The 19,113-nt window shown below is 30.8% G+C and overlaps 1 protein-coding gene across 2 annotated transcripts; it reads right to left on the bottom strand.

Moving 5' to 3' along the window:
- Window positions 1–801: 801 nt before the first annotated feature.
- On the bottom strand, window positions 802–18,073 carry LOC139512848 (sorcin-like). Of its 2 annotated transcripts, none has more exons than XM_071300777.1 (10): window positions 17,625–18,073; window positions 16,067–16,141; window positions 13,259–13,349; window positions 12,535–12,559; window positions 10,963–10,984; window positions 7,901–8,051; window positions 4,122–4,259; window positions 3,587–3,657; window positions 3,062–3,110; window positions 802–1,087 (listed from the first exon to the last, which is right to left on the bottom strand). In XM_071300777.1, the coding sequence occupies exons 1-9, from the start codon at window positions 17,796–17,798 to the stop codon at window positions 3,084–3,086; spliced, it is 774 nt and encodes a 257-aa protein (XP_071156878.1). In that variant the 5' UTR covers window positions 17,799–18,073; the 3' UTR covers window positions 802–1,087; window positions 3,062–3,083. The 2 variants fall into 2 exon arrangements, with proteins under 2 accessions (XP_071156878.1, XP_071156877.1); XM_071300776.1 differs by lacking the exon at window positions 10,963–10,984 and adding an exon at window positions 12,044–12,065.
- Window positions 18,074–19,113: the final 1,040 nt, after the last annotated feature.

Genomic DNA, 19,113 nt, shown 5'->3' on the forward strand with positions numbered 1-19,113 from the left:
GAGGCTTTGAAGTGTTATTAACAAAAAAATGACTATATTTTTACAAATTATAGCATATTACATATCTATAATGGTTACCATGTTGCCTTAAAATTAATCTTATTTCTTAGACAAATTTAAGCACTATTGCCCTGAAAATTTTTCACACTATTTTCCACAATGTCGGTCTGTATCAATTCACATAGGCAACAAACTTGGATTGTTTTTTTTTTTATAACTACCAATTATTTTTTGGATTGTAATATTTAACATACTGAATAACTGGATTTCATTTCACATACCAAATTACTAAAATTTTGTATATGATTAAAAACTTATTTTGTTGTTTCAATATTCTTAATAGAATATTTGATAAAGCAAGCTGACAAAATGTTCGATGCAAGTGTATGACACTGAAATCCACTCTGAAGTACAGTGACGAGTAAAAGTTTAGTCTGCTGGATTTCATTTCAGCAGAATCTTAACCTACTTTCAATATTGGTAACTGTGAGCATTCTTGTACAGTCTTCTTTATGTTTATTGTAATTTTGTTATTTTAAAAATACTTGTATTTTTGATACTTTTCCTGTACTAGTTTTTATGATTTGTTCTGTGAATCCATTGATCTATACTTAAAAAAGGGGGAAGGGTGCCAAAAAACCTATATTAACCCACAAACTTGTTTATTTGCTTGTCCTCAGTCAGAAACCATGTCACATTACCCATGCGCCAGATGAGATAAAACAGAACAAAACATACAGATGGTCATTATTGACTGTTTACAGTATGTACGGCTAAGTCACTATAAAACATTAATTCACCTTCACAAGTAAAAATGATCTTTATCTAGATAAAACAATGTCATACCATAACACATTAACATGATCAAAATTTTTATAAAAAAAACATAGGGTGGAACAGTAAAATGTAGATTAAAAACAAGAATTAATAAAGACAATACAAATATGTGAGTTGTGTTTGCTTAGAGCACAGAGGTAATATAATAGTCACGAATGCTTGTATTACTCTGTATAATGTAAACAAATGAATAGTTCATATGGTTGAGTTCAAAACAGGTTGAATCTTTGTTGGAATCAGTTGTGTCTATCTGAAAGTAAAAAACATATTTAGTTTAATTCATTCAGCATCTGATAGAATATCAATAAATTTTACATGTATAAGAAAGATATTTCAGCTTACAAACATACAATGGGGTTAAAAAATAAATTGTATTTCTCTAATGAAGTACTGAAAAAATTAAAGCAACATATTTTGAATATATTGAAGGGGAATCATATGCATGCAAAAATTGTATCCGAGTGTATTTTTCAAAAAATTTGTCTCCTGGGCAGAACTGGTTTAAGCACATCAAGAATAAGAAGAAAATTAAATAATGTTCATACAACTATATGTACTAAAAACTATCAGATTGATACTTTGTATTTTTTATCAATCAAAAATACTGCCAGAAAAATCTAAGCCATTAATTCGAAAACTAAAAAAGTAAGACATTATTAGACAGAGTGACTGACAGGTCATACACTTTTTTTTTAGTGGAGTAAAATAGGAAACTGAGAATTTAAGCTTTCTATGGAGCAAAAAAAACACATAAACCAAAAGGATTTTTATAGTACACTCAAACCTAAATATCAATTTTACAATCCAATAGTTTGGAAAAAAATAAATTTACCCAACTGAGATTTTCCTTTAAACAATAAGAAAGAGGTACCCCCAATCATCCCTTCAGTTGTTTCTAAACTTGCTGTGTCTAAATCTTCTAATTATGAAAAACAATATGTAGTCTATATTATGTAACTTTTTGAATAATTTTCCATATTTTAATATATCAGATTGCTAATCAGGGCTAAATGTTGCTGTTGAAAGCATTTTGATACAAAATATCAATGGACATTACTATTAACCAAAATTAATTTGTTTGTTTTCAAGAATGTGTCAAAAAGACAACAACCCGACCAAAGGGCAGATAACAGCCGAAAGCCACTAATGGGTCTTCAATGCAGCGAGAAAATTCCACACCAGGAGATGTGCTTCAGCTGGCCTCTAAACAAAAATGTATAATAGTTCAGTGATAATGGACGTCATACTAAACTCCAAAATATATAACAGAAACTTAATTTAAAATCATACAAGACTATCAAAGACCAGAGGCTCCTGACTTGGGACAGGTGCAAAAATGTGGCGGGGTTAAACAGATAAGTACTCCAATTTGGCCCTTTCATAAAATAAATTAACTAGAGGCTCTAAAGAGCCTGTGTCGCTCACCTTGGTCTATTTTCATATTAAACAAAGGACACAGATGGATTCAAGACAAAATTGTGTTTTGATGATGGTGATGTGTTTGTAGATATTACTTTACTGAACACTCTTGCTGTTAACAATATATCTATCTATAATGCACTTTACCCAGTAGTTAAAGAGAAAAACTTTTGTAAAAATTTAACAAAATTTACAAAATTTATGAAAATTGTTAAAATTGACTATAAAGGGCAATAAATCCTTAAGGGGTCAACTGACCATTTTGGTCATGTTGACTTATTTGTAGATCTTACTTTACTGAACATTATTGCTGCTCACAGTTTATCTCTATATATAATAATATTCAAGATAATAATCAAAAACGGCAAAATTTCCTTAAAATTACCAATTCAGGGGCAGCAACCCATCAACCGGCTGTGCGATTCAACTGAAAATTTCAGGGCAGATAGAAATTGACTTAATAAACAATATTATCCCATGTCAGATTTGCTTTGGTTTCAAAGTTATAAGCCAAAATCTACATTTTACCCCTGTTCTATTTTTAGCCATGGCGGCCATCTTGGTTGGCTGTCGGGGTCATCGGACACATTTTTTTAACTAGTTACCCCAATGATGATTATGGCCAAGTTTGGTTAAATTTGGCCCAGTAGTTTCAGAGGAGAAGATTTTGTAAAAGTTAACAGACGACGCCGGACGACGACGACGGACGCCAAGTGATGAGAAAAGCTCAATTGGCCTTTTGGGCCAGGTGAGCTAAAAAGTAATTTTACATTTATAATAGTGCTCCTACTTTATTCATACTTACTTTGGCCACTGATATATTCCTCTTACAAACACATGACGCATCTAATAAACTGTAAAAATATAATAAAGATTTTCATTAAAACGTGACAATTTTTCCAATAAAAAAAAATTTAAATCTTAAAAATGGTTTATGAATAAAGTGAGTAGTTGTACCAGAGGTTTATAAGCTGAATTGCTTTCAAAATAATATATTTAAAAACATATACTCAGGTTTTTTCTACAAGAATAGGCATATTTTGGGACCAGGAAAATGTGTCAGGTAAAGCAGGATGTTATAATACTCAAGTGTCAGATTAGGCAGGTTACACAGTACATATTTTGTGAAAATTAGTTTTAGGTGTCTAAACCCCTTATGAACATTAACAGTGGGATATTTTGTAAATTTAGAATTTAAAGGTGTGGTAACCTAATTTTTATTCAAAACCTAAATGTACTTTTAAGAGCAAGCAATTCTTTATCATTGTAACAAAGACAATTACACCTTTAACATTTGGGTCAATAAAGATATTCATAGCTTAGTACTCACGTCATCATATGCAAATGTACAAGTTCCAGAATCTCCACCATTTTGTAGCTGATCTCGCTTTCTAAAGGCATCTGGAAAAAATAAAACCAAAATAAATTTTGACAAGAACTGTCCAAATGGTATTTTGGAAATCTATCTGAAAAAATAAAAAAGTCACAAGTTCTTGTTTTGAAATGGCCTGTCAGTCAATAAGTCTTTTTATTTCATCAATTTTATTTTTTTAAATTTATAACATAACTGAAAATGTTCTTCTTTCCAATTATTAACACTAAGGTTTCTACATCACATCTTTAATTTTATTTTGACATTGAAAAGGTCATGTTTTTCTAAGACTGCTTATGGTGTCTTAATCTTCAGCATTTAAATTTTGTAATAAAACATGTTCAACCCATCCAGTGAACCCCTGGAACCAAGTCAGACTTTGACATTCAATCAACAATTTTCATTTGACAATCAATCTTTAGTGAAATTTTCTACTAAAGTTGTCATTATAAACTGGTTTTATATTTTTGAAATAAAACTTTAAGTTACTTACCTGTATAAGCCCTAAGTCGTACAGATACTGATACAAAATCATCGAATGCTATCAGACATTTTTCTTGCCCTCCCCACATAATCACTCTGGAGTATCTTTTCAGTAATGTTTCTATGCTCTGTGGTGTTAAGTTGTATTCTGTAAACAGAACAAAATATAAATCAATACTTTTCTGATGACTAAAATTACCTCATATGTTTCCATTATTTTGCATAAATTTAAACAATACAACAAAAATATAGGTTGGAGGAAAACTGTATGGACCCAAATTTTTTTTTGGCAGATTTTTGGTTTATTTATCATACTTATAGTTTTCAAGACAAACGGCAAAAATGAAAAACATATATTGGTTTAAAAATTGTGATTAAGGGGCAACAGCTTCTTTGATGAAATGATTTCAATGATTTTGGCTTATTTTAGATCTTGTGTTGATGATTACTTCAGCTGCTCAAGTTTCATTCAGTTTATTTATAATATCTATAGATTTATGGTCATTTTACTGCTAATTTTTTGCACAGTTTCTCTCTATTTTCTTTAATTTCTGCTCAAAACACAAAAATAGGAAAACAATTATGTTAATGGGCAATAACTCATATGAGTAGTGTGAATCTGTAGTCATTTGAGGCTTTATGTACAATGTTAACAATTTTAATGTCTGTTTTATACATACATTAACCTATGCTAATTTTTTTATCCAAGTAAGGGCACATGCTCAGCACTACTTAGCTTTAAAAATAACATGTGTGTACAAGGTTTGAAAGTTTTGTTATATGCTAAATTACAAAAACAGTTGATTAGAAGTCATTCATAATTGAAAATATTCCATTTAGGAAATAATTGATCTTAAAGAATAAATAACCAACAAGTAATACATGTATGACAGTTATACTAATACCTACTGAACTGAGTTCTGACGATGTTGACTAGTTCATTAGCTTCAATATACCCTGATCCATCATGATCAATGTATGACAGTTATAGTAATACCTACTGAACTGAGTTCTGACGATGTTGACTAATTCATTAGCTTCAATATACCCCGACCCATCATGATCAATGTATGACAGTTATACTAATACCTACTGAACTGAGTTCTGACGATGTTGACTAATTCATTAGCTTCAATATACCCTGATCAATCATGATCAATGTATGACAGTTATACTAATACCTACTTAACTGAGTTCTGACAATGTTGACTAATTCATTAGCTTCAATATACCCCGACCCATCATGATCAATGTGGTCCGAGACCACAATTATTTCGTAGTGCATTTCTTTTAGAACATAAATGAAAATAAAAAAAATCCCACCTGCGCTTTCTCAAAGAAACTTTTAGTGTGTTATACTACTTTTGGGACAAATTATATCAAAATTATAGAAAACTTCATCGCCTCTAACTCAAAATATGGACAATTTTATGTTTAGGGCATCTTGAAATCTTTTGACAGCTTCCGAAGTGCTAATTTTAAACCTTTTTCAGCTGGACAAAATCACTACTTTCCTTTAATTTGAGGCATTAAACATGGAGAAATTAATTTGGAAAGGGTATAAAAATTAATGGCAAGTAACCAACTGTCAACACTAGGGACTATATTTGTGAACAACGAAATTCAAGGGACGACAATGGTGGTCTCGGACCTAATAGGGTAGAAAGAGCTGACAAATCTTAAAAACACTTGATATGACCAAAGCTTAATGAATTATAACACTGCTTACAAAGTTTCATGACAATAGGATGTATATTATAGACATTAAGTTTTAAAAGTTCTATACTCATCTTTGCGTGTAAAATTTTGACGTTAAAATTGAAAAATTTCAACTATCAACATTTGGGGCTTTAAAAATTAAAATATTACAAAAAACTACTTTTTAAATGCCTTAATATATAACTTATCATGTACTAAAAGCAATAGAGTACTCATTTGATTTATCAGACTTGGCATAATTATTCAAAAGTCAAATTTATATGAGCCTGTGCCTAAAAATTGAGGTTTTTCAATGAAGATGTAATATTTTCCAGCAATTTTAAATTTGTGAAGCTTTTTGGTTATAAATAATCCTTACATATGTATTGAAAATACTTCAAATGGAAAGAAAAGTTACAAATAACATATCATATTAGTTTAAAAGGGTCTTAGGCCAAGTAAGACTTGAAAAAATTTAAGGTCAATTTAGGCCGTGCCACATATTTACATTAAAAAATGCATATTGAGGCTATAAGAAATAAAAATTTGTGTCTTTTTTATCATTTCTATACTCATGTGACATGATACAACAAATCTGAGCACAAACAGACTCTTGCAATTAACTTTTCTTACAAACAGTATGGTCTGATACAAAGATTTTTGCCTTTTTAGGGAAAAACTTGCATGCAATTTATTCTCAACAGGCTTACATTTAAACCACTTGCTATCCTACAGAAGAAAAGAAAGATATTATGTGAAATTGAACAGGTACAATAGACATTGTAAAGTGCATTTGATACAAATTTAGTGAGGTCTTTATTATGGACATCAAATTTTATGTACCAAGCTCCCCACTATTGACTTCATCCAAACAAGGCGTTAGACAAGGGTCATTTATACAACACATTTTGCACATTTTGTCTGAGATAATCTTCTTTTCTGTAGATTCAGAGTTCATAAAAAAGTAAAAGAAGTAGATAAAGGCATAGAAACACAAATATTGACACATGAAAACCTGTCAGATAGAAAGTCAGGATGCCATTTATGCATCACAATTGAAAAAGTTATAAAATGCCTATTTTGACCATAAAATGCCAAAATTGGTCATTTTTGCAGAAATTCTATAAAATAAAAGTTTAAATCCTTTAATTTCATGCTATTTGACAAATTGACACCGTCAAATCATTTAGGGAAGTTGCCAAAGTACAGATTCTATATTTACAGATTTCACCTCTTAGGTCCAAGACCACAATTATTTCGTAGTGCATTTCTTTTAGAACATAAATGAAAATAAAAAAAATCCCACCTGCGCTTTCTCAAAGAAACTTTTACAGTGTGTTGTACTACTTTTGGGACAAATTATATCAAAATTATAGAAAACTTCAACGCCTCTAACTCAAAATATGGACAATTTTATGTTTAGGGCGTCTTGAAATCTTTTGACAGCTTCCGAAGTGCTAATTTTAAACCTTTTTCAGCTGGACAAAATCACTACTTTCCTTTAAAATTCTGGACCCAAATTTTTTTACAGTGTAATATCACCCCCCTCCCCCCCTACTTGCAATTTGAGGCATTAAACATGGAGAAATAAATTTGGAAGGGGTATAAAAATTAATAACAAGTAACCAACTGTCAACACCAGGGACTATATTTGTGAACAACGAAAATCAAGGGACGACAATGGTGGTCTCGGACATTGTACGACAGTTATACTAATACCTACTGAACTGAGTTCTGACAATGTTGACTAATTCATTAGCTTCAATATACCCCGACCCATCATGATCAATGTATGACAGTTATACTAATACCTACTGAACTGAGTTCTGACTATGTTGACTAATTTATTAGCTTCAATATACCCTGACCCATCATGATCAATGTATGACAGTTATACTAATACCTACTGAACTGAGTTCTGACGATGTTGACTAATTCATTAGCTTCAATATACCCTGACCCATCATGATCAATGTATGACAGTTATAGTAATACCTACTGAACTGAGTTCTGACTATGTTGACTAATTCATTAGCTTCAATATACCCCGACCCATCATGATCAATGTATGACAGTTATACTAATACCTACTGAACTGAGTTCTGACGATGTTGACTAATTCATTAGCTTCAATATACCCTGACCCATCATGATCAAACTGTTTAAACATTTGGTACCACTGGACAAGACACTGTTGTAGTTCCTGGAACTCATTCCATTGCATAAAACCATCTCCTGATCTCTGAGCTTTAGTTAAGGTTTGTAATTCAATTTTTTTTTGTTAAAACAATTAAGTATCATTTGACAATTATAATTTGTAAAGCTTACTTCAATATGACACATGCAGCTTTATTGTTTACTTATACACATTTACACTTAGATACAAAGTTTCAAAAATTTAGTTTTAAAAATCATCATGATCATCCATACCGCAATTGAAATGTTATAACTAAGGAGTGAGCTGATGTATTGAATTCCTGAAGTCAAAATGGTCAATAACTTCAATATTACACTAGTAATGAAAAACAATTTCCACCTTGGTTGCACTTTAAAGTTATATATTATCCAATCTTTGATCATACAATTTACAGAATAACCTTTAATTTTGAAAGTTTCTTTTTATAAGTTCATGTTTTGAAATGATTTTAATGCACCAGAATAATTAACAACATTTCACAGGATTGAATTTATTCTATATGGATTTTGTACCTATTTTCAAGCTCAATGGAAATTGTTTTGGAAATGAATTTGATTAAGAATATAAATAAAAATTAAAGTTGCCACTGTCAATTGGAGATTATAGATTGTTCCATATCTCTTAAAAAAAACATTTTTTCTTATATTAATGTTTTATAGCCAATAAACTTTTAATTAATGTTTCAATGGTCAAATAAGCCTATGCTTCACCATGTTTACAATTAATGCATGCAGCAGTTATAATTATTCGTACAAACAAAACACATGCATGTTTAATGATTACAATCTTAAATATGGTATCTTAATTTTTTTGTCAGTAATTATACACAGAAAGAAACAAAAGCCTTTTCAACCTTTGACAGTTTCAGGGGAGATAAGAGTTTACATGAAAATGAACATTTGTGTCCCATTGCTCTCAAGTTTTGTATTTTTACTGATAACATATCATACATGTAATAACAAAATTTAAAAAGCCATCAGCAGATGATAATTTATATTCTAATAACTTATAACAGAAATGTGATGACATTTGGCTATTTGGAGGTATTTGGTTAGAGATATCATTGAATGTTTCCAAATGTCATAGTTATTTGCCTACAAAAAAATGAGCAAACAATCACTGATTTTTTGGCACATTTAGTGAGTTTCTTCAAAAAAATAAGAACATAACCACATGTTTTTAAAATTTCAAAAGCACATTTCATTTAAAATATATGAGAAGAGCAATTAAACAAAGAAATTAATACTACATGTACTTAATAATGGTTCTTTATTTAAATTGAAGGGGCAGGGGTAAGGGGTGCAGGAATAAAAACTAAAATGCAGTGTTATTATTCAATTTTATATATTCATTACAGTTTAGAAATAAATTTTGTATTGCCAAAAATACAATTTTTAAAGATTTCAATGTTTACAGACATTTTCATAAAATTGAATAAATCATTTTGAGCCTCTTATCAAACGAGAGTGCACACACTGAAATGTCTCGCCTTCTTTACTAATCAATGATATTATGTTGATAGTCCTATATATTTAAATTTTTTATTGCAACTTTCACATAAACTTTACATTAACCAAGAAAACTAAACATTGACTATGAACCATGAAAATGAGGCCAAGGTCAGATAAACCATGCCAGGCAGGCATGTACAGCTAACAATTATTCCATGAAACAAATGTAGTTGACCTATTGCTTATAGTTTAGGAAAAACAGACCAAAACACAAAAACTTAATACATTTTGTTGTACTGAGCAATGAACCATGAAAATGAGGTGAAGGTCAAATAAACCTGCGCAACTGATATATAGATCATAAAATATTTCCATACACTAAATTTAGTTGACCTATTTCATACAGTATAAGAAAAACAGACCAAAACACAAAAAACTTAACTACAACCACTGAACCATGAAAATGAGGTCAAGGTCAGATGAAAAATACACCAAATACCAGACCTATTGCTTATAGTATCTGAGATATGGACTTGACCACCAAAACTTAACCTTGTTAGCTGATCCATGAAATGAGGTCGAGCGCAAGTGAAAACTGTCTGATGGGCATGGGGACCTTGTAAGGTACGCAGATACTAAATATAGTTATCCTATTACTTATAATAAGGGTGAGAATTTAATATTACTAAAAATCTTAACTTTTTTTTTCAAGTAGTCACTGAACCATCAAAATAAGGTCAAGAACAACGGACATGTGACTGACAGAAACTTCGTAACATGAGGCATCCATATACAAAGTATGAAGCATCCAGGGCTTCCCCTTCTAAAATATGAAGCCTTTAAGAAGTAAGCTAACGGCGGCGGCAGCGGAGGCATTACTATCCCTATGTCGAGCTTTCTGCAACGAAAGTTGCAGGCTCGACAAAAACCATTGGTTTGTAATTTTTTTAACAAAAATGACAATACAATGTGACTTGTTTCCTTTAAACCATAATGGATCATTCATGATGTAATCCAATCATATAAGATTCAACACTAACATATTTCAAATTTCAACCTTAACTGGACTAATAAAATGTTCTTTGTATAAAATCATTCCAATGAACAATGATGAAACAATAAAGAATTGTTTTAAACATATTTTGCTTAACTTCTCACTTTTTAAAAATATCGTTAATTAGATATTTGAAAGAATTGTGACTTTATCATAAAATGTCAATGTTCTAAGTCATGAATTGGTCGACTCATACTTGATGTCAAATAATGGTAACAAGCAGCATGAGTTGGAAGTAATAAGTATGGTCCTTGCAAAACTATGTCAGCACAGATTATAAAGAATCGCACAAGTAGTGTTAGATAGATTTTGCTAGCAAGTAGATATATAGATAGTGTTGAACCTTAATAATACCATACTTATGAAAGAATATTAACTGTTTACTGTTAAAAATATTTGTTAATTACTATCACCAAGAAAATAGCACACAACTCAATACTCAACTGGATACATCTAACATAGATATCATTATACTGAAAATATAAAACATGTCCTTGATGACAGAAATATTGAAATGCCATAGCATATAGTCTTAAAAACATGTTCTTCATGACAGAAATATTGAAATGCCATAGCATATAGTCTTAAAAACATGTCCTTGATGACAGAAATATTGCATTGCCATATATAGCATATAGTCTTAAGAGTGGACTGCAGAACAATTGCTGTAGGTTTCACTATGCTACGTACAATATGTTTAAAATCAAATACCAATAACTTACCCAAATAAATTGTCAAACAAAAAGGATCTTTATATGATCAACAATAAACGATAAACAAGGGCAAAAATCTGTTAAAGTATGGAAGAGTTTGGGTCAATAGTCTTTGAAGAGTGTGTTGATCTAATCAGGGATAGATCAGGATTTATGAAAGAGGTGTAATTCCATAAAACAGACGAAATCAATTATTATTCCACTTTATCCCTCCCCCCCTTCCCCTACATCAGCAATTGAAAATGAAATACTAAATAAAGGATAGACTATTACTATATTATGTCCCTCATCTACAGGTAGTAGGTATCTTAAAACCTAGGCTAGTATTCAAAATCATATCATTTTCTATAAAATGAAAGAAAAGAGAGAAGGTTTTGTAGTCAAATTGTTTTTGAAATGAAATGTATTTCAATACTTTATAAAAATTAGTGAATTTACTGCTCAATCTATGTAATAAATCAACCATTGTTTTTGTGAATAGAAATTTCCTTTTCATTTATAATATACCAGTACTATAAAAGGGCATCAGTAATAAATGGCAAAACTTCACAAAAAGCCTCTAATATTACTTTCTATTACATATAGCACACACACACACACAAGAGAGAAAAAAAATAAAGGACTACCCCATTCAAAAAGATATTCACACGGAATTTGTTTTGTATATACATGTATCTACTTGCTAACAAAAAACTGGAAATTAATCTGTTTGGGTTTTTGGGATTAAATGTAATCATATAATATCTGAAGACCAATACATTGTTTGTGGGCCTCATTCTAATCCTTAGTATTGTCATTGTATATATGTATGAAGGATACATCTAACATGGACAGCATAATACTGAAAGAATGTAAAAAAAAATAAAAATTTAAACAATTTTAAAAATAAGAGATTCATCTAATTTCTCAATGAAGAATTTCATATTTTGTGTGACAAATGTGTGAGGTAAAATTATTAGTTACAGGTACTATGTTAACTGGAGTCTTCCACATATAACACTAATGCATTGTATATAACTTATAATTTGCAATACTAGTATCTGAAAATGATCCAATCAATACATCCATTCTCAAATCTATATTTTATCATAAACGGCAATATCTAAAGAATCAAAATTTTCACAATCACACTACCGGTACATATCTTAATTGTATCATTAATGAATTTATTCTATGTCTCAAATTTCCCCATGAAAACTAGTACGGCAATTTTTTAAAATGATTTTCAACAGGTTATGGCGTGAACACATTAAAATTAGCATCGACTTAATTCTAAATTGAAATTTTATCAATACAGCTAAATTAGATACCTGCAAAGTTCTCTGCTCCAGTGTACTGTAAATAAAAGAGTAAGTTTTCAATAATCATAAAATTCTTGACTTATTTATAAATAAATTATTTTCAAATTTAAATATAAGACGAATAACTTATTCATCAATTCATTGATGAACTCAGCTTCAATCATGCATCCACAGTAATTTTGTGGTTGTTGTTGGATCATGTCTGTAATTCTTTTTTTCATATTTTGAATTGATATACATTATTCCCTTTACTTCTTTGTTTTGAATTGTTATTTGACGATACAATATGATTTTTTTCTCAATATTGAAGGCTATACAGAAGTCTGAGCCAAACTGTTTTAGGGTTTGTCTGATTGAAAGAGAAATTTGAACTTTTCCTCTATATATTCAACCAAAAAATCTTAAAATTTCTGTATGACGGAAATGATTTTTTGTCTGACATTTTGTCGGTCAGAGTTTGGGATACACTGCATACAGTGACCTACATTTTGTATATTTGCTTATATCCATGTCTTAACTCAATAACTGGTGAATAGTTGTCTCATTGGCAGTCATACCAAATCTCTTTACTTTCATAATGATAATGCAACTAAATTTTTTTTTTGAAAACATTTTTTTTTAAAAACTTAATTGTGCCATGTACAAAATGTATCATTTCTTTAATGAATATTTGCAATCATCTTGCCAGACATGACACTATGGTGATACAGGACTGTTAGGTAAATTAACTTACTATAACCCTCATGACATCTGAAAAAATTTCTAATGGTGTGACAGTTGTTCATAATATTGCACAAATCTTCTGCTTGAATGGCTTGTCTTCTCTGAAAAAGACAAGCAATGGATAAATATGAGAGAAAACTTAAATAAGTTATTATCATTTAGAAATAGGATAGCTTTAAAATACCTAATCATTTATAAAATATGCCCTAGAATCATTTATGTGACATTATACCACTGTAGGTGGTTTGACACCTTAAATGAAATTTGAACTATTTTTATACTTTCATTTGAAATTCTTGACGTTTTTTTTGCAGTTACTTTTTTTCACAAAGGTGCATTGTGGTGCATTGTTGTTTGGATATGTTGATCATTTTTATCTATAATGTATATTTATTTAAATAATGTTATAGTTACATATATAGTAAAAGGAAACACTGGGCCTAAATTAATATATCTTTTGTTTCTCCAATCCTGACCCTGCCAAGCCATAGGTAGGGAAATAATATTATTTTTTTCCAAAAAAGCTGGAACAATATCTGTCGATCCCGCAAGTCTGAAAATTGTAATGATAAAATAATATTTGACTTAGTTTTGACAATAAAATTTTATGAGTAGGACCATTTCTGCAGGGTCAGTCGGGATTGGGGAAACAAACAATATTTTATTTTAGGCCCTGGAATAAATTTGAATTAGATGATGGAAAGGACACAATATGGAAAACATTTCCTTCATCCAATTATACATCAAACTAATTATTTTTAATAACAAAATGCAATAACAAACTAGGCTGTGTTAGCATTTAACTCTTTACCGTTTCTATCAGAGTTCGTGTCATAAGCATTTTTTTGCGTAAAATTTGGATTCAAACCTTAAGTTCTTTGCCATTTGACTATCAACAGATTTCACCAAGGGCTTAAATGAAACCTATGAGTTTCGGCTAGACGTTAAAATGCCAGTTGTGTATTTTGGGGTTCATCTTTGTGGTAAAATTAAGCAATTAAGCTATCGCCGTTTTTAAAAAAATCTAAAAAAACTTTAAAATTGTGTAAATCTCGAATTATGAAAATATTGTGTTTGGTTTCTATATAAAACCGCAAAAATCGGTCCATTATGGATTTTTTTCCTTCAGTTTTGTGTTGAGCTTTATAAAATGAAGGTTCATTAAGTTATTTTATTATTAATGTCTACGAAAAACGAATACAAACATTGAACATTGTCAACATGTCAGTAATTTTCAGCAACTATTTCTTAGAATTTCTGCCCATACCAGTAAACACGTGCATATTGTTGTTCCAGAGGCCAAATAGTATAAATGAAATGCATTTCTTACTACTTGTGTTACTTGTTTTTGAATTAAAATCATAATTAAGCCCCCCCCCCCCCCCCTTTTCCCCTATTTTCCCCTGGTTTACACACCATCCCACATTGTGCGTTCTTTTATAGATGTAAAAAAAAAATGCAGTTTTTACGTCTCTCTGAATATCTTATTATAATCTAATATTTGTATGTGAAAGGTCAACTTAAAAATAAATATAACAAACAACATTGAAAATAAGTATGAATTTAATCACTTTTAACCGTCTGGTTCCGTAGCTGAGAGGATGCATCTGAGGCTAGTAATCAAGCGATCCGGGTTCGCATCCCGCAAGGGTGAATTGCCGGATTAAAAAAAACCAATACCAATATTAAATAACTTGACTTGACTTTAATTTAATTCTAATTTGAAATTGAAAATGCTTTTTTCTTTGTGACAAAGTTAATTGTCTGTCTTTTGTCAATAGGTGTTTATAGAATAATAGAGACATACATGTTAAGATAATCTATTACAAATAACGGGTAACTAAGGGATGCTGAAGCTGCAAGACTTTTGTTTCTCTGTCGTTTAAATGATTGTAGGAATTCAAGTGTGGATGCACTTTCGTTTTACAGTTTAGCTACGTTTTTTTACCCAGAAAGCTTGAAAATAGCAATTTTGACCCAAATCACCCACATAGCATGTTTGGCTATAAAATCTGCTGTTTCTCGCATAAATTGACCATGCAGGGTTCTTATTCGTTGAGATGTTATTCCTAACATTGTATTTGAATGCTCTGTTGATACTATTTCCATATATAAACTTCCAAAAATAACATTTTTTATCGAAATTTTACAATTTTCCGAGTTTTTTGTTGTTGTCACGTGACATTGGACTGATTATCACGTGATCAAAGATGATATATTTTGTTTACAAACCTGTCATTAATATTACTGAAAAACTATTTTCTATAAAAATTCTTAGTTGATGAGTCTACTAACAGTAATAAGAAAGTTATGATTGATTGAAATTTGATTGTTCCTCTGGGGCAAAAATAGTGCATTTCAACAAAAGAGTTAAAACTTTATTACAGAATTAAGTTAAACGTAATTCAAAATCGTTAAAACTTATCTGTTTAATTCATTCAAAACTTTTCTAGACATGAGGCAATTCAGTGCTAGATACATTTTATTAGGATTTATTTATTGTTAAAAACTATAATCATGTTGACCTCTAGATCCAGTCTTATGCTTCTTGTGTCATATATAGGGTTGCTTTCTCAATAAAAGATTAATATACATCCATTTTGATTCATCCTCACTCTATCTACAATATTTCACTTTTAGAAGCATTTTTTTAACACCATATGTTTCATCTTTATCCATAGTGTCTCACTTTCAGGAATTTTCTTTTTTGAATTAAAGAAATAGGTGATAAATGGCAATAGTCTAGTAAGACTTCAGAAAGAAAACTAGGAATTGTTGTCACTAATATGATACTGTCAAACATAAGAATAAAGCTTACACCATTTGCAGGATTCTTTTGCAATTCCATTTGGAAAACTTGCTGAAGCTCATTTGGAGTCTGGAACTGAAATGCCTGAAAAACACAAACAAAGGGAAGTTTAAGTATGCTATACATGTATATATAAAATAGCCGTCTAGAACAGGCAATTAATTATTAGTTAGTAAAAAAGGTCAATATGTTTTCATGTATTTTCACTATGCCTATTTATTTATTATAAATTTACACAAGTATAAAAAACTATATATATAGTGCAACAGACATTGCTCTGATCTAGCTGGCACCCAATAGATCTGAATTCAGTGTTCTCCCCAGGGCCTTTTTGCATCAATGTAATGTGATGCTATAATATTAAATGTGATGCTTATCTGAAGTGGGTTTCTTATAGATTATGTAATGATTGTGATGCTACAAAATGTATATATCTTTTAGAAACAAGCTTTTAAGATGTTTTTTTTCAATTTTGTCTGTTTACCAATTGCAAGGGCTAATTAAATGAAACATCTGATGAGAACACCATGAACACTGCTGATTCTTAATTCAACTTTACAATTACTTCTGTGCAACATGTGATATACTGTCACTCACTCTGTAAGATTAACACCTGTTATATTTATCTTTCAGAAATAAGCTTTCTGAAAATATTTAACCTAATAACATGAATAACAAATAAGTGGGGGTCTCAACGTAAGATTTTGGCAACTTTTTGGGGTGCAGACCTGCAGCTGGCATTTCAAGAACACCTGCCATTCATACAATTCTGAGTTTTCACATTACCATGTACATACAAGTACATGTACAATTTACTGTTGCGTGCATGTCCCCTTGCTTACCCTAGTACTATCCAAAAATCATTCTAGAAGAATTGGGGCAATTGGCAATTTCACCCAAAAAATGTAATCTTGGTCCTTCTATTAGCTTTTGTATGAATGCTGTTATAAGGTTTAATATTAATGTTCATTTATAGTACTTTTGTCTATTCTTAATCTTATGCTGGCAGCTTATAATTATATTTTTTAATGGTGAAGAAAGCAGTATTACTTTGAGAGAACTTCTAACCTTGGACAAGAAAACCGACAAAGTTAATCAAGTCTTTTATTACTCTGCAAATTGACATCATTATCATGATTTAATATACAAATGTATCTATGTGCCATTTCAAGACTAAATATTTTACATCTTTTTTACAAGCACTCACTTGAGCAGTGGACTCTGACAAGCTTTTATCATGAAGAGGTTTATACTAGTCTAATTCGAATACTTCATAGGCAGGATAGGCCAGTGCGAGACAGAGGTTTCACAAAGTGCCATTATGAAGTAAAGTAGCAGTTTCAAAAGATGTCATTATGGGATAATCGAAGGGTTAAGGGATGATTATTCATTTGGCAAACTAACATGACTAATGCTTGCATGAACACAGAACAGTATATATTAAAGTTGACCATGCATGCAACATGTGCAATGAAATATAGTTCAGTTGGTACCTTGTGTATATTAAATCAGTACAAGAATCTGGGACTATTTATTTTAATGATAGTTCAAACAATAATTAACCAACCTGCCATGCATTTGTACTAAATACACTTTGTTGAAAGTAGTTGCCATAATCCCCATACTGTTGGCTTGGCTGTTGATAATGTTGATATTGCTGTTGGTAGTACTGTCCATGTTGGGGTGGCTGACCTTGTTGATAGCCTGCCTGGTACTGGCCTCCTTGATTGTAATAAGCCATTTTAATCAAGTATCGATATTTTTGTAAATAATTTATGAACAACACTGAAAATGGTCACCAGGATAATTATTGAAATAACACGCCGTGAAAATGTTAATTTGCTATGAGGTCAGGTCAGGTATATTATTGCGAAACAGCATATGACGTCAAAAAATTGTAAATAATATCACTCTAGTATTTAAACTTAAATACAATGGTAAATTATCAGGTTTTGCATGTTGCCAAGGAAGCCTCGCACTTGTTTTCGTACAGAGTTATGTCCCTGTATTCGAGATTAGGAGGGGAGGTAAGTAATTTTCCCGCGGAATGTCAATAAAATTGAAATATTTAAAAAAAATAAAAACCTTGATTTAGGTCTTAATATTTTTTTTCTTTTTCATTACTTGAAACTGTCATTGTAATATATGCCTCTGTTTCAAAAATATATGAAGACTTAAATCAAGGTTTTTAATTAATTTTTTTCAAACAGAGGCATTACAATCATGGACAGTTTCAAGTAAAGAAATAATACATATGTAGGACTACGGAAGCCGATAAGGGTCATTAAAAAAAAAAATACGTCGACATTATCAAAAAGTATACGTCAGAGGAAAAATGCACAAATTACAGATAAAATAATAAAACCCTAGTTTGTATGCATCTCCTGCCAAATCAGTATGTGTTACATCTATACTATAGATATACTATATATAGTATAGTGTCCGGCTAGGATCATGGTTTTCGAGTGTGACCACTTTTTTCGAGTGAATATTATACAGAGACATATGTGTATATGAACAAAAATGTAAACAAACCAACACATGCATTTTCTAACAAGACATCAGAATTTTCTTTTGTCATTTGCTTGACCAGTATTTCTTTTCCTTCATCAAATTGGGGATCAGAAAATATTTTTTTTTTAGCAAAAAAACATAACCATCCCCACCACCACCCCACTCCCGTTTTTAAGTTAATTGGTTGTTCCCTTACCTCTGTCTGTTGGGTTATCGATTAAAAACTGTCTCACTGTGTCGAGGATAGAACACAGAATTGTTGTTAATCGAAAGGATATTTCCTGTCGTTGGGTCTTGGGCCGACCATGGATGCCCCTCGTATGTCTTCACACTGTATGTTCCGTTAGTCTTAACATCACGATATTTTACTTTTTGGCCTTCAAAATCATGCCAGTACATACTGGCTACACATGAAGATCTGTTTTCAAACACAACATTGCAAACTTTGCCGCCTTGTAGAGATCTGATACTTTGCTCCATTTTATAAAGTTATATTTTACCAATCATGTCGGAAACCTACAATATATTTTTATGGTAAATTT

The sequence above is a fragment of the Mytilus edulis genome, chromosome 2 (genome assembly GCF_963676685.1).
Source record: "Mytilus edulis chromosome 2, xbMytEdul2.2, whole genome shotgun sequence".
NCBI classification, from domain to species: Eukaryota; Metazoa; Mollusca; class Bivalvia; order Mytilida; family Mytilidae; genus Mytilus; species Mytilus edulis.

What these genes read in the sequence shown, in the direction of transcription:
- LOC139512848 (XM_071300777.1), bottom strand. Translation starts at nt 17,798, where the DNA reads ATGGCTTATTACAATCAAGGAGGCCAGTACCAGGCAGGCTATCAACAA. An exon ending in AAAAGAATCCTGCAAATGGT is followed by an intron (nt 13,350 to 16,066) that starts GTAAGCTTTATT and finishes TGTCTTTTTCAG; the next exon opens with AGAAGACAAGCCATTCAAGC. An exon ending in CATCGTCAGAACTCAGTTCA is followed by an intron (nt 4,260 to 7,900) that starts GTAGGTATTAGT and finishes TTCTGTTTACAG; the next exon opens with AATACAACTTAACACCACAG.